General features: G+C 44.0%; 1 protein-coding gene across 2 annotated transcripts in view; it reads left to right on the top strand.

The window, feature by feature from the left end:
* Positions 1 to 16,608, top strand: part of LOC137383287 (dual specificity mitogen-activated protein kinase kinase 3-like) — a 148,394-nt gene that overhangs the window by 17,241 nt on the left and 114,545 nt on the right. Inside the window, exon 2 of one of the 2 annotated variants that reach the window (XM_068055862.1) lies at positions 2,946 to 3,037. The exons of the other annotated variant lie outside the window; for it this stretch is intronic. Within the exon in view, the coding sequence (XP_067911963.1) occupies positions 2,962 to 3,037 (76 nt within the window). The 5' untranslated portion in view covers positions 2,946 to 2,961. The remainder of the gene's footprint in view (positions 1 to 2,945; positions 3,038 to 16,608) is intronic. 2 annotated transcript variants of the gene reach the window in all.

Genomic DNA, 16,608 nt, shown 5'->3' with positions numbered 1-16,608 from the left:
AGAACTCCATTTCCTCATCAATTCATCATTCTTTAAATAGTAGCAATTAGGGACTCCCTCTGCTTCACTTTCAGCCTGTGCTAACTCTCGCAATACTGGGTCAGCTTGCTGAGCCTCACCGAGGGAAAATCCATTTAATTCATTCCCTAGGTCTCCTAACTTTCCAAAGAAAGTCTCTCGGAAAGGCAGACCTCATGGTCATCTGCTTGCAGTGCCAATGCAGTCTTCTCCGGGAAGCTGGTGTGATCATGGCCTGATCTGCTACACATTTAGGGAAACTGCAGGGGTCCGTCTCTTTGACCTCCTTTCACTACCAGGGGGCTTTACTCCTGCCAGATCATTACTTAGGAGCAGGTCAACCCCGTCCACAGGCAAACTAGGGACAATCCCTATAGTCACTGGTCCTGAAACTAGGTTGCACTCTAGGTGCACCCGGTGTGCAGGTACAGGCATACACTTCCTCCCAGTACCATTCACCATCATTTTGGTGTTCACTGTACTCTCTCTGGGGGAAAAGGTCAGGCCTTTTTCCAGTAAAAAGGATCTTGTGGCTCCAGTGTTCCTGAGAATTACTATGGGTTTGCTTGCCCCACTCGAGGGGTATGGGGTTACTTTCCCTTCAAACACAAAACCCTGATAACCTTCAGGAATCCTATTAGCTTTTCCTGCACTTGCAGCCATAAGCTTCCTGGGTCTCACTCTTACTGCAGTTAAAGCCACAGCTTGTTCTGCTGTGCTTTCCATTAGGTTCTCTTCTTTGTTGAGCAGGTGTGCCCTGATTAATTCTACACGTTTTCCCGTTAGCTGGCTGCGGGAAACTTTTAAATGCCCTGCTTTATTACAGTGGAAGCACACAGGTCTCCAGTTCTCACTCTGCTCACAGCACCTTCCTTTTTGGCTAGAGGAAGGCCCGCTGCATCTCCTGCTTTTCTTTCTCTCCCAGGACTGCTTGGGCTCCTATCACCTTCCCACCCTTTGTCTTTTTCGGATTTGTGGGGGTGACTAGGAAAGGTTCTCCCCTATGAAACCAACTTATAAATTAAAGCAAAATCATCGGCCAGAACGGCCGCTTGCCGGGCTCTCTGGACCTGTTGCTCCTCTACATGGGTCTTTATGGAGAGTGGGAGAGTGTTTAACTTCCTCTAACAGAAGTACTTCTCTTGAGATTCTCATAGCTGAGCTGTAGTTTAAGAGCCATCAGCCACTGGTCAAAAGCCTACTTCTTTCAAGCTCCAGATAAGTTTGATTAGCTTGCTTCTTGAGGGCTCTAAACTTTTGGCGATAGGCTTTGGGTACTAATTCATATGCCCCGAGGATAGCACTCTTTGTCAGTTCATAATTTGATGAATTCTCATCTGGCAACAGAGAATAAACCTCAAGGGCTTTTCTAGGTCGCTTGCTTTGCAGTAAAAGAGGCCAGGTCTCAGCTAGCCATTTTAACTGCCTTGCCAGTTTCTCAAAGGACACAAAAAATTCTTCTGCATATTTCTCATTAAATTTTGGAATTAATTGAGCTAGTTTTAACAATTCTGTACCCAGTTCTGAATTACGCTGCTCCATATTGGCCATGCTTTCACTGGGGTTACTCTGTCACCCCCTAGTTAACTCAAGCCACCTCAGCTCTCTTTCTTCGCATTCTTTCTGCAATATTCTTTCTCTCTCCTCTCTTGCTTTCTGTCTCTCCTCTCTTTTTCTTCACGTTCCTTCTGGATGGGTTTTTCTTTCTCCGTCTCCTGCCTTTCTCTCTTTACTGTCTTCTAAGTCAGGTTTTCTTGTTCCAATTGTATCTTTGCTAGCAGTACCCAGTCTGGGTCTACTTCTAACACTGCTTCTGCTTCTTCAGATTCAAGGGAAAAATGGTTGGCCACTAGCCTTAGGAGTTCAGACTTCCTTGCCTTGCCACGTACAGTGATCCCACACTGCACAGCCATTTTCCTCAACTCCTCCATAGACAGTGCTTTTAACTTATCCCAAGCTACTTCACCCTGGCTTGGGGAGCTGCTAGCTTCAGTTGCAGACATGTTAGTATTCAATCACACACAAGAAAACCTGCATTGAAATCTTGCTCTATTTTTTTGATTGGGAACAATTTGGCTTCCCATTTCCAATTTCTCTTCTTTGTCTGGTGGGTAAAATTCCAGACGCTAACACCCAAATTTCTGTTACGACCAGGTGAGAAAGAGGCCTGGGGTTCCCTTTCAGTCTTCACCTGGTCTTATCATAATTTGGTTTTATTTTTAAACACACTATGTTTTTAGCTCCCCCTTGGTGAAGCCTTGTTCACCGCTTTCCATGTATAAGGCAAAGAAACCAGCACAAACAGGCTTTCTTAGCTTTAAAGAAGAAAAGTTGAAATTTATTAAACTTAAGCTTAAACTCTAATTCGGTTAACGTCTACGGATACATGAAGCGCCCCACTCTAGCATGTATACGCGATACATGCATGCAAATAGAGACAGAAAAGAGCAGAAGAAAAATAAAGTGGAAGAGTTTGCGGCAATATCTGAAGATTTGTTGTTACGGTTCTTCAAGCTCACTGTAGAGTCCTTGATTGTAGGTAGATCATGCTTTTTGTTGGGGCCCAGTATTCTTCTTAAACCTTGTTTGCTGTAGGAGTCTTTTCTCTCTTGGGGTTCATGTGTTTTCAGTGGATTCAGAGGCTTGTGAGAAAGAGATGGGAGCAGACAGGAGAGAGATCTTCTGAGCCAGGGAGCAAACAGACACTCGTTGAGTTCAAACTCTCTGTGGCTAATTCAAAAGAAAACCCTGGAACAGCCAGGTAGTCATGTGACCAGCTGGTCTAACCAGTCCTGACCCTTCTGGATTGATTCCTCCTTTTGCAGGCCTTAGAATGCACTTCCTCACCTTCGATGTCTGTTAGTTTGTAAATGTTTTTTTCCAGCCACGCCTGATCTCTCTAACAAGTCATTTCCTTGCTCCCACAGTTAAAAATCAGTGTTCATGACAAAATTGATGTGCCTCATTCTGGGCAGGTGGGGGCCGAGCATGGCAATGGACAAAAGAGTTGGAACTCAAGGTGAGGTGAAAGTGATTGTCCTTGACATTATGGCAGCATTTGACAGAATGTAATATCAAGGAGGCCTAGCCAAAGTGAAGTCGATGGGAAGGTGGTTGAGGTTGTTGGAGGCCAATCATCTCAGCCCCAGGATATTGCTGCAGGAGTTCTTCTGGTTAGTGTCCCAGATCCAACCATCTTCAGCTGCTTCATCAATGACCTTCCCTCCATGTTAAGGTCAGAAGTGGGGATGTTCATTGATGATTGTACAATGTTCAGTACCATTTGCAACTCTTCAGATACTGAAGCAGTCCATGTCCATAAGCAGCAAGACCTGGAAAACATTCAGGCTTGGAATGATAAGTGGCTAGTAACTTTCACGCCACATAAATGCCAGGCAGTGATGATCTCCAACAAGAGAGAATCTAACCATCCCCACTTGACATTCAACGGCATTACCATCGCTGAATCCCCCACTATCACGATCCTGGGGGCTACCATTGACCAGACACTGAACTGGAGTAGCCACAGACATACTGTGGCGACAAGAGCAGGTCAGAGGCTGGGAATTCTGTGGCGAGTAACGCACCTCCTGACTCCTCGAAGCCTTTCCACCATCTACAAGGCACAAGTCAGGAGTGTGATGGAATACTCTCCACTTGCCTGGATGAGTGTGGTTCCAGCAAAACTCAGGAAGCACGACACCACCAGGACAAAGCAGCCTGCTTGATTGGTACTCCTTCCACCACTGATGCACAGTGGCAGCAGTGTGCATCATCTACAAGATGCACTGTAGCAACTCACCGCAACTCTCCTTCGACAGCACTTTCCAAACCTGTGACCTCTTCCACTGAGGACAAGGGCAGCAGATGCATGGGAACACCACCATCTGCAAGTTCCCTCCAAGCCATACACCATCCTGACTTGGAAGTAAATCGCCGTTCCTTCACTGTCGCTGGATCAAAATCCTGAAACTCCCTCCCAAACAGCACTGTGGGTGTATCTACACCAGACTGCAGAAGTTCAAGAAGGCAGCTCACCACCACCTTCTCGAGGGCAATCGGGGATGAACAACAAATGCTGGCCTAGCCAGTGATGCCCACATTCCATGAAACAAATATAAAAAAAAAATTGACCAGTTATACAATGCAGTGATTTTTAGCTTGGAATCAATGCAAACTCTGTACGAGTGTAAGTGTCTCTTACCACTTCATCATTACACCTGCTACAGCATAACTGCAACTGGTATCAAACAAATTTTACAAAATTCCCTGGTAGTCTAGGGGCTTTTCAAACATAATTTTCCACCTTTTTGTTTGAAAACAAGTGGACTTTTCTCTAGCAGTGAACATGAACTGGCATTTGGATGACAACGAGCTCTGATTTCCCTGACTATCCGGCCGTTGTAATTTGGGTCTGTTTTGCTCTAAGCGGCCACCTGCCAAGTAATTGTCTTGTTTGAAGATGGACAGGTATTTGAAGGAAGGGCCGGTCCTCCTGATTTTGCCCAGTCCTTTCTTTCTGGGCATGTATTTATCCTTTGGTCCTTCCTGACACATGAGGGCGGCGCAGTGGTTAGCACCGCAGCCTCACAGCTCCAGCGACCCGGGTTCAATTCCGGGTGCTGCCTGTGTGGAGTTTGCAAGTTCTCCCTGTGTCTGCGTGGGTTTCCTCCGGGTGCTCCGGTTTCCTCCCACATGCCAAAGACTTGCAGGTTGATAGGTAAATTGGCCATTATAAATTACCCCTAGGATAGGTAGGTGGTAGGGAAATATAGGGACTGGTGGGGATGTGGTAGGAATATGGAATTAATATAGGATTAGTATAAATGGGTGGTTGATGGTCGGCACAGACTCGGTGGGCCGAAGGGCCTGTTTCACTGCTGTATCTCTGGGGAAAAAAAAAATTGAAACTTGGCTGTGTGGGAGATTGAAAACTCCACACCTTGCTATTTTGTAGCAAGTGTGCCAACCAGCTGGCTTCCCTGAAAACCTCCAGTACTTTGAATATTCTGCAGAGATGGTAATTTAAATTGGCCATTGCTTATGTTAATATGATTGAAGCTATGGAGTGCATAGGACAAATTGACCAGGAGTTTAGGTGCCCCTCTCCCTGCTATTCATTAACCAGCATTTCAGGACAGGCACGTCAAAACTGGAGATGGAAAGAAAAACTGCAAAATGAAATAAAGGCAAAAGTCCTGAAAATGCACAAAGGTAGCATATTGATGTTTTGATTGGGCCTTTCACCAGAACTGTCTGGTGCAGGATACTGCCTGAAACATTAACTCATCTTTTTCTTTGACTAACTTGTGCATGTCTGGTACTTTTTATTTCCTGTCAAAACTGGAACTGTTTTGGTTCATCCAAGGCATCTGGTCATAACAAAATGTGGGGATGCCTTCTTAAATAATGCTGCAAAGCTGTGTAATGATGGGCTAGATTTTCTGACCTTTGGCTATGAATTGTTAGTCCAATATTTATCTTGGATATATTTATTTATCAAGATAAAGGATCTTTACTGGGGTGCCCTAATGGCCGAGTTGGTAAAGACCGTATTTAACTGGACCTTCACAGACCAGAAAGTCCCCATTTAGATTCCCGCACAGTGCTACATGAGTTGTTTTTGGTTGGGTGGCAGAACGAATGCTGCAGTTAACCTCTGCACCTCCAACTGGGAAGAGGAAAGCCTTTTGGGGCTTCCAGTTCCAATTGTTTGCCAGCAACCTGTTCTAAACTGTGCTCCTGTGAGAATGTTAGACGAGGATAGGATTGATTTGGTCTTCTAGGTTTATGAATAACACGCAGAGGCTAGCATGAAGACTTACCACTCAAACAACTCACTGGGGAACGCGAGCTCTAGCAGAAGTGATGCCTTCAGCGGAGAAAGTTGAAAAAACCCTTCATTACACACTTAAGATTCACTTTAAGATCAGGTGTTTAACAGTCAGATTGATGGACATGAGAAAGATGAAGTATTGGATAAGTAGGATGTGGTCAACAGGATGTGTTGTATAATTTTAAAAAAACTATTCTATACACATGGGCTGTAGGCATCTGCTTCCTGTAAACTGGAGATGATCCATTTCCTTGAGATTTTTATAGGTTTATATAATCTGTTCTAAAAGTCGCCTGTTGAAATTCCTGTACCTCTTTTAATCTATTTTCATGCTTATTTGTGTGAAGAAGTCTAGAGTCCATGAGAGAGGGAGGGTGGGTGGACAGCAGATGGAATTTTTTGTTTCAGTGCTGTATATTTTTGGTTTGATGAAAATTTGAATAATTTACTGACGCCAGGGTTGTGATTTTCCTATATGTGGTAGCTAAGACTGGGACTATTGGAATATAAACTTATGTCTAAGTGTCAGTGGGAACTCTGATAATGACAAGCATTTATGTTTCTCCTGAAACTCCCTCATTCCCAACTCCCCACCCCCAGAACAGTCTTGCCCTTCCCCAAGTTCCAAATATATTCTTCTATACATTCTTCCTCATCCTCATTATGTTGAAATCAAAGAGGTAATTCTCTTGATTTCACCAAGGAGCCCGGATTTTCTGAATTGCACTCTTTGCAAGCAGGGTATCCTACCTGGAGTAGGATTTAATCCTCAAGAAAGAGTGCACCATAGAATCAAACACCACAGAAGAAAGCCATTTGACCCATTGTGCTACCAATTATCTCCTTCTAAAAGTCATTCTTTTGCATGTTCTATATAATGTGCCCCCCACCCTCCCTTTAGTGTGAAATGAAAAGAGTGGGGGAGAGAAATTCAGGTTGTCAAAAGAAGGGGGCAGGGGGTGGGGAAAGGTCATTTTGATATATAGTTGAGCTTCCCCTGAAGCCCATGACTCTTGGCATCTCTCAGTATCTTGGCCAAGCCACTGGTCATCTCATGGTAACTTTGATAGCGAGCCTTTTACCATGGGGAACATCACAACAGATCTTGTCCTCCGTCTTGCATTCACACACTTTCTAACAGCTGTCAGTGGCTAATGATCATGGGTGAGAACCCTGGCTGATGCTTGTTTTTCTTACCCCATTTTCCACCTCCCCTACCCCCACTTCTTAGCAGAACTCCATTACCATCAGAATGGCAGATCAGTGCCCTTTCACAGCTACTGTTCTGTTTCTTGGAGACTGAAATCCATGAATATGTCCTGGGAACAGTTGCTAAAATCATTGACCCTTTTTTTCATCCAAATTCTCCTGCCTGGTATTCTGCAATGTGTACTGTCATATTGGAAGGTTTGCGAGGACAGTGCATTACCTGGATCTAAGACATTTTCAATAATCTTTGCCAAATATGTTGATTACAGATGTTAGTCGTGAAATTGTGCATGATACAAAATACAAAAAAAAAAGTTCCCAAGTGCATCAAACTACAGTCGCATAGGTATACATATGCATTTTTCAGTTATTAAGAATTTATGAATTTTCTAAATTATTCATTCTTGAGTTTCGGCCTTGCTAGCAAGGCTATCATTTATTGTCCATACCTAATTGCTCTTGAGAAGCTGGTAGTGAGCCACCTATTTGAACTGTTGCAGTCCATGTGGTGAAGGTATACCCACAGTGCCACTGGGAAGTAGTTCAATATTTTGACCCAGCATTGACGAAGGAATGGCGATATCTAAGTCAGGATGGTTTGTGACTTGGAGAGGAAATTGGGAGTACACCTGCTGCCCTTGTCCTTCTAGTTGGTAGAGGTCACTGGTTTGGGAGATAATATCAAAAAAGCCTTGGTGTGTTCTTGCAGTGCACTCTGTAGATGGTACACACTAGTGGAGTGAGGGGATGTTATTCTTCCTGCCAAAGTGAACAACTTCACATTTTCCCACCTTATACTCCATCTGCCAGATTTTTACCCACTCGCTCAACCTATCTATGTCAGTCTGCAACCTCCTTATGTCCTCTTCACAGCATGCTTTCTATCTATCTTTGTGTCATCTGCAAATTTAGTGACCATCACAGAATCGTTACAGTGCAGAAGGAGGCCGTTTGGCCCATTGTCTCTGCGCTGGCTCTCTGAAAGAGCAATTCTCCCAGTTCCATTCCCGCGCCTTCTCCCCGTAACCCTGCACATTTTTCCTTTTCATATAACTGTCTAATTCCCTTTTGAATGCTTCAATTGAACCTGCCTCCACCACTTTCTCGGGCAACACATTCCAGACCTTAACCACTCGTTTTTCCTCATGTCACTTTTGCTTCTCTTAACAAATACTTTAAATCTTTGCTCTCTCGTTCTCAATCCTTTCAGAGTGGGAACAGTTTCTCTCCATCTACTCTGTTCAGGCTGCTCATGATTTTGAATACCTCTATCAGATCACCTCTGAGCCTTCTCTTCTCCAAGGAAAACAGTCCTAACTTCTCCAACCTATCTTCATAACTGAAATTCCTTATCCCTGGAACCATTCTCATGAATTTTTTCTGTACTCTGTCCAATGCTCTCATGTCTTTCCTAAAGTGCGGTGCCCAGAACTGGACGCAATACTCCAGCTGAGGCCAAACTAGTGTCTTATACAAGTTCAACATAACTTCCTTGCTGTTGTACTCTATGCCCCTATTAATAAAGCCCAGGATACTGTATGCTTTATTAGCTGCTCTCTCAACCTGTCCTGCCACCTTCAATGAATTATGCACATATACACTCAGGTCCCTCTGCTCCTGCACCCCATTTAGAATTGTACCCTTTATTTTATATTGTCTCTCCATGTTTTTCCTACCAAAATAAATCATTTCACATTTCTCTGCATTGAACTTCATCTGCCAGCTGTCTGCCATTCCACCAACTCGTCTATGTCCTTTGAAAGTTCTAAACTGTCCTCCTCACAGGTCACAATGCTTCCAAGTTTCGTATCATCTGCAAACTTTGAAATTGTGCCCTGTACACCAAGGTCTAGGCCATTAATATATATCAGGAAAAGCAAGAGTCTCAACACTGATCCCTGGGGAACTGCACTATAAACCTTCCTCCAGCCCGAAAAACATCCATTAACCACTACTCTTTGTTTCTTGTCACCCAGCCGATTTCATATCCAAGTTGCTACCATCCCTTTTATTTCATGAGCTACAAGTTTGCTCACATATCTGTTGTGTGACACTGTATCAAACACCTTTTGAAAGTCCATGTACACCACATCAACAGCATTGCCCTTATCAACACTCTCTGTTACCTCCTCAGAAAACACCAGCAAGTTAGTCAAACATGATTTTCCGTTAAGAAATCCATGCTCGTTTTCCTTAATAAACTCGCATTTGTCCATGTGACTGTTGACTTTGTCCCGAATTATTTTTTTCTATAAGTTTTAGCACCACCGAAATCGAACTGACTGGCCTGTAGTTGCTGGATTTATCTTTACACCCTTTTTTGAACTAGGGTGTAACTTTTGCAATTCTCCAGTCCACCAGCACCTCGGTCCTAGGACCCCAGCTATTCACAATATATATTAATGATTCAGATGAGGGAACTAAATGTAATATCTCCAGATTTGCAGATGACACAAAACTGGGTGGGAGGGTGAGTTGTGAGGACTTCAGGGTGATTTGGACAAGTGAGTGGGCAAATGCATGACAGATGCAGTATAATATGGATAAATGTGAGGTTATCCACTTTGGTAGTAAAAACAGGAAGGCAGATTATTATCTGAACGGCTACAAACAGAGAGGAGAATATGCAACGAGACCTGGGTGTTCTCGTACACCAGTCGCTGAAGGTAAGCATGCAGGTGCAACAGGTGGTAAAAAAGGCAAATGGTATGTTGGCCTTCATAGCGAGAGGATTCGAGTACAGGAGCAGGGATGTCTTGCTGCAATTATACAGGGAATTGGTGAGGAATTTTGTGGAATACCTGGAATATTGTGTGCACTTCTGGTCTCCTTATCTGAGGAAAGATGTTCTTGCTATAGAGGGAGTGCAGTGAAGGTTTACCAGACTGAATCCTGGGATGGCGGGACTGACGGTATGAGGAGAGATTGAGTCGGTTAGGGTTATATTCGTTGGAGTTCAGAAGAGTGAGGGGGGATCTCATAGAAACCTACAAAATTCTAACGGGACTTGACAGGGTAGATGCTGGAAGGATGTTCCCATTGGTGAGGGAGTACAGATCCAGGGGTCATAGTCTAAGGATACAGGGTAAACCTTTCAGGACTGAGATGAGGAGAAATTTCTTCACCCAGAAAGTGGTGAGCCTGTGGAATTCGCTACCAGAAAGCAGTTGAGGCCAAAACATTGTATGTTTGCAAGAAGGAGTTAGATATAGCTCTTGGGGCAAAAGGGATCAAAGGATATGGGGGGAAAGTGGGAACAGGTGACTCAGTTGGACGATCAGCCATGATCATCATGAATGGCGGAGCAAGCTGGAAGGGCCGAATGGCTTATCCCTGCTCCTATTTTCTATGTTTCTACCTCCGAGTCTAAGGAAGACTGAAAAATTATGGCCAGAACCGCTGCGATTTCCACCCTCACTTTCCTCCGTATCCTTGGATGCATCTCATCTGGTCCTGGTTCTTTGTCCACTTTAAGTACAGATAGCCTATCTAATATTTGCTCTTTACCAATTTTAAACCCCTGTAAGCCAGAGATCGTGGTACACACCGGTACCAACGACATAGGTAGAAAATTCTGGGTACTGCCTGTGCGGAGTTTGCAAGTTCTCCCTGTGACCGCGTGGGTTTTCGCCGGGTGCTCCGGTTTCCTCCCACAGCCAAAGACTTCCAGGTGATGGGTAAATTGGCTGTTGTAAATTGCCCCTAGTGTAGGTAGGTGGTAGGGAATATGGGATTACTGTAGGGTTAGTATAAATGGGTGGTTGTTGGTCAGCACAGACTTGGTGGGCCGAAGGGCCTGTTTCAGTGCTGTATCTCTAAATAAATAAAAAATAAATAAATAAAAGGGAATGAGGTCCTGCAACAAGAATTTAGGGAGCTAGGTAGCAGATTAAAAAGCAGGACCTCAAAGGTTGTAATCTCTGGATTACTCCCTGTGCCGCGTGTATAGGAATAGGAGGATACAGTAGATGAATGCGTGGCTGAGGAGATGGTGCAGGAGGGAGGGCTTTAGGTTCCTGGATCACTGGGTCTGTTTCTTGCAAAGGTGGGACCTGTACAAGTTGGTCAGGTTGCACCTGAACCAGAACGAGACCAACATCCTTGCTGGGAGGTTTGCTAGTGCTGTTGGGGGTGGGTTTAAACTAATTTGGCAGGGGGATGGGATACAGAGTGGAGGTGCAGTAGGGGGTGAGGCACAGCCAAATATAGAAGAGAAACTGAGTCAGTCTGGAAGGCAGAGAAAATATAGACCTGTTAAGGCACAAGTTAAAAGTGCAAGGCTGGATTGCATTTACTTTAATGCGAGAAGGCAGATGAATTGAGGGCATTGATTAGCACATGGGATTATGATATTATTGCTATCACAGAGACATGGCTGATGGAAGGGGAGGACTGGCAGCTCAATATTCCAGGGTATAGAATCTTCAGGTGGGATAGGGAAGGGGATAAAAGAGGAGGTGGTATTGCACTGTTGATCAAGGAGTCATTTACTGCAGTAAGGAGGGATGATATTTTAGAAGGTTCCTTAAATGAGGCCATATGGGTAAAACTTAAGAACAAAAGTGGGGCAATCAGTTGGCTGGGCATGTACTACAGGCCTCCAAACAGTCTGGGAGAGATAGAGTAACTGATATGTAGGCAAATCTCAGAGAGGTGTAAAAATAATAGGGTAATAATAGTATGGGATTTCACTTCCCCAATATCAACAGGGATAGTCTTAGTGCAAAAGGCTTAAAGGGGGAGGAATTCTTAAAATGCATACAGGAGAGCTTTTTGAGCCAGTACGTAGAAAGTCTTACAAGAGAAGGGGCAGTACTGGACCTAATCCTAGGGAATGAAGCTGGACAAGTGGTAGAAGTATCAGTGGGGAGCATTTTGGGGATAGTGACCATAACCATTAAGGTAGTTATGGAAAAGGACAAAGACGGGCTAGAAATAAAGGTACTGAATTGGGGAAAGGCCGATTTCAATTTGATAAAACAGGATCTGGCCAAAGTGGACTCGGAGCAGCTATTTGTAGGAAAGTCTATATCAGGCCAGTGGGAGTCATTCAAAGAGGAAATAGTGAGGGTTCAGAGCCAACATGTACCGGTTAAGGTGAAGGGTAGCACCATCAATTCCAGGAACCCTGGATGTCAAGGCATATAGAGTATTGGATCAGGAAAAAAAAGGAGGCTTATGGCAGATTGAGTGCTGAAAACAGCAGAGGCATGAGAGGAGTATAGAAAGTGTAGGGGGGTACTTAAAAAAGTAATTGGGAGAGCGAAAGGAGGACATGAAAAAACATTGGTGGGCAAGATAAAGGAAAATCCTAAGGCGTTTTATAAGTATATTCAGGGCAAGAGGATAACCAGGGAAAGAGTAGGGCCCATTAGGGACCAAAGTGCCAATCTGTGTGTGGAGCAGGAGGACATAGGTGAGGTTCTAAATGAATACTTTGCATCTGTTTTCACTGTGGAGAACGACGATGTAGGCGTAGAGATCAGGGAGGGGGACTGCGATATACTTGAACATATTAACATTGAAAGGGAGGAAGTATTAGATGTTTTAGCGGGCTTAAAAGTGGATAAATTCCCAGGCCCAGATGAGATGTATCCCAGGCTGTTATGTGAGGCAAGGGAGGTGATAGCAGGGGCTCTAACACAAATTTTCAGATCCTCTCTGGCCACGGGAGAGGTGCCAGAGGACTGGAGGACAGCGAATGTGGTACCATTATTCAAGAAGGGTAGCAGGGACAGACCAGATAATTACAGACCGGTAAGTCTAACATCAGTGGTTGGGAAACTATTGGAAAAAATTCTGAGGGATGGGATTAATCTCCACTTGGAGAGACAGGGAATAATCAGGGATAGTCTGCACAACTTTGTCAGGGGGAGATCGTGTCTAACTTGTTTGAATTTTTTGAGGAGGTGGCTAGATGTGTAGATGAGGGTAAAGCAGTTGATGTAGTCTACATGGACTTCAGTAAGGCTTTTGATGAGGTCCCGCATGGGAGATTGGTTAAGAAGGTAAGAGCCCATGGGATGCAGGGCAATTTGGCAAATTGGATCCAAAATTGGCTTAGTGGCAGGAAACAGAGGGTAATGGTCGAGGATTGTTTTTGCGAATGGAAGCCTGTGACCACAGGGATCAGTGCTGGGACCCTTGCCGTTTGTAGTGTACATTAATGATTTAGATGTGAATATAGGAGGTATGATCAGTATGTTCGCAGATGACACGAAAATTGGTGATGTTGTAAACAATGAGGAGGAAAGCCTTAGATTACAGGACGATATACATGGGCTGGTAAGAAGGGTGGAGCTGTGGCAAATGGAATTTAATCCTGAGAAGTGTGAGGTGATGCATTTTTGGAGGACTAACAAGGCAAAGGAATATACAATGGATGGTAGGACCCTAGGAAGTACAGAAGGTCAGAGGGACCTTGGTGTACTTGTCCATAGATCACTGAATGCAGCAGCACAGGTAGATAAGATGGTTAGGAAGGCATATGGGATACTTGCCTTTATTAGCTGAGACATAGAATATAAGAGCAGGGCGGTTATGATGGAGCTGTATAAAATGCTAGTTAGGCCACAGCTGGAGTACTGTGTACAGTTCTAGGCACCACACTATAGGAAGGAGGTGATTGCACTGGAGAGGGTGCAGAGGAGATTCACCAGGATGTTGCCTGGGCTGGAGCATTTCAGCTATGAAGTAAGACTGAAAAGGCTATGGTTGTTTTCCTTAGAACAGAGAAGGATGGGGGGGGACATGATTAAGGTATACAAAATTATGAGGGACATTGATAGGTTAGATAGGAAGTGACTTTTTCCCTTAGCGGAGGTGTCAATAACCAGGGGGCATAGATTTAAGGTAACGGGCAGGAGGTTTAGAGGGGATTTGAGGAGAGAATTTTCACCCAGAGGGTGGTTGGAATCTGGAATACACCTTCTGAAGGGGTGGTAGAGGCAGGAACCCTCACAACATTTAAGAAATATTTAGATGATCACTTGAAATGCCATAGCGTACAAGGCTACGGGACTAGAATAGTTAGGTGCTTGATGGCCAGCACAGACACGATGGGCCTGTTTCTGTGCTGTATAACTCTGACTCTCACATCTTCTTTCTTGATAAAGACAGATGCAAAGTATCCATTTAATACCTCAGCTATGCTCTCTGCCATGTGTAAATTCCCTTTCTGGTCCCTAATAAGCCCCATTCCTCCTTTTACCACCCTTTTATTATTTACATGTCTATGGAAAACTTTGGGATTTCCTTTAATGCTGGCTGCCAGTCTCTTTTCATGCTTTCTCTTTTTTCTTATTTGCTTTTTCACTTCCCCTCTGGACCTTCTATATTCAGCCTAGTTCTGAATAGTATTTTCTACCTGGCATCTGCCAAGCACACTTTTTTTCTTCTTTATCTTAATCTCTCCCTCTTTTGCCATCTAGGGAGCGCTGGATTTGTTTGCCCTACTTTTCCCCTTCAAGGGAACATAAGTTGACTGTGCCCGAACTCTCTCTTCTTTGAAGGAAGCCATCATCTACCGGTTTTCCTGCCAGCTTTTGACTCCAATTTATTTGCCTCAGCTCTATTCTTACCCCATTGAAGTTGGCCTTTCCCCAGTTAATTATTCTTACCCTGGATTGCTCTTTGTCCTTTTCCATAGTCAGCCTAAATCTTTATGATACAATGATCACTATCCCCTAAATGCTCTTCTACTGATACTTGATCCACTTGGCCCACTACATTCCCAAGAACCAGGTCTAGCAGTGCCTCCTTTCTTGTTGGACTAGCAATATACTGTTGTAGAAAATTTTCCTGAACACACTCTAGGAACTCTTGTCACTCACTGCCCTTTACACTACTATCATTCCACTCTGTGTTTGGATAACATACCATACCGTCGCTCCCCTCATCTAAGTCATTGATATAAATTTTAAAAAGTTGAGGCCCCAGCACAGACCCCTGCGGGACTCCACTCATCACATGTTCTAGGTATTCTAATGCATAAGTCACAAAAGGTTAGTATGCAGATACAGCAAGTAATAAAGAAGGTTAATGGAATGCTATCCTTTATTACGAGAGGAATTGAAAATAAAAGTAAGGATGTTATGCTTCAGTTATACAGGGCATCAGTGAGATCACATCTCGAATACGTGTGCAGTTTTGGTCTCCTTATTTAAAGGGTTCAGGGGAGGTTTACCAGATTGATACCTGGAAAGAGCGGGTTGTCTTATGAGGAAAGGTTGGATAGACTGGGCTTCTTTTCACTGGAGTTTAGAAGAGTGAGGGGAAACTTGATTGAAGTTTATAAGATCCTGAACAGTCTTGACAAGATGAATGTGGAGAGGATGTTTCTCTTGTGGGTGAGTCCAGAAGTAGAGGGCACTGTTTTAAAATTAGGGGTTGCTCTTTTAGGACAGAGATAAGGAGAAATTTTTTCTGAGGGTTGTGTGACTTTGGAACTCTCTGCCTCAGAAGGTGGAGGCGGGGTCATTGAATATTTTTAAGGCAGAGGTTGATCGATTCTTGTTAGACAAGGGAATCAAGAGTTAGATTAGATTCGAGATACAGCACTGAAACAGGCCCTTCGGCCCACCGAGTCCGTGCCGAACATCAACCACCCATTTATACTAATCCTACACCAATCCCACATTCCTACCAAACATCCCCACCTGTCCCTATATTTCCCCACCACCCACCCATACTAGTGACAATTTATAATGGCCAATTTACCTATCAACCTGCAAGTCTTTTGGCTTGTGGGAGGAAACCGGAGCACCCGGAGAAAACCCACGCAGACACAGGGAGAACTTGCAAACTCCACACAGGCAGTACCCGGAATCGAACCCGGGTCCCTGGAGCTGTGAGGCTGCGGTGCTAACCACTGCGCCACTGTGCAAGTAGGGGGCAGATGGGAGTGTGGAATTTGAAACACAAAACAGATCAGCCATGATCTTATTGAATGGTAGAGCAGGCTCAAGGGGCTGAATGGTCTACTTCTGCTCCTAATTCGTATGTTTAATTAGCACTGGTAGTCTTTTTAATTCTTCATGGGATTTGGGTGTTGCCGCCAAGGCCAGCATTTATTGACCATCCCTAATTGCTGTTGAGAAGGTGGTGGTGTGCTGCCAACTGAGTGGCTTGTTAGGTCATTTCAGAGGGCAGTTCAGAGTCACCCACATTACTGTAGGTCTGGAATCAAATACAGGTCAGACCAAGTAAGGAGAACAGATTTCCTTCCCTGAATGACATTAGTGAAACAGATGCATTTTAACAACAATCGAGTGGATTCATGGTCACCATTACTACTAGCTTTTTATTCCAGATTTTTATTTATTAACTGAATTTAAATTTCCTAGCTGCTGTAGTGGGATTTGAACTCATGATTCTGGATCATTAGTCTAGACCTTTGGATTACTAGTCTAGTAACATAACCATTGTGCTTAAGTATCCTCATCTTTTAATATATCGCATGTATGATTTACATTTGAATGGATTTTTGTAGGGTTCTTCCAGTCTTCACAATCTATCATTGCAGTATAATTAGTAATATGGAAACA

Source organism: Heterodontus francisci, chromosome 24, assembly GCF_036365525.1.
Source record: "Heterodontus francisci isolate sHetFra1 chromosome 24, sHetFra1.hap1, whole genome shotgun sequence".
Lineage (NCBI taxonomy): Eukaryota > Metazoa > Chordata > Chondrichthyes > Heterodontiformes > Heterodontidae > Heterodontus > Heterodontus francisci.
Note: the sequence above shows the minus strand (reverse complement) of the source record. Positions and strands in the feature narration are given on the sequence as shown.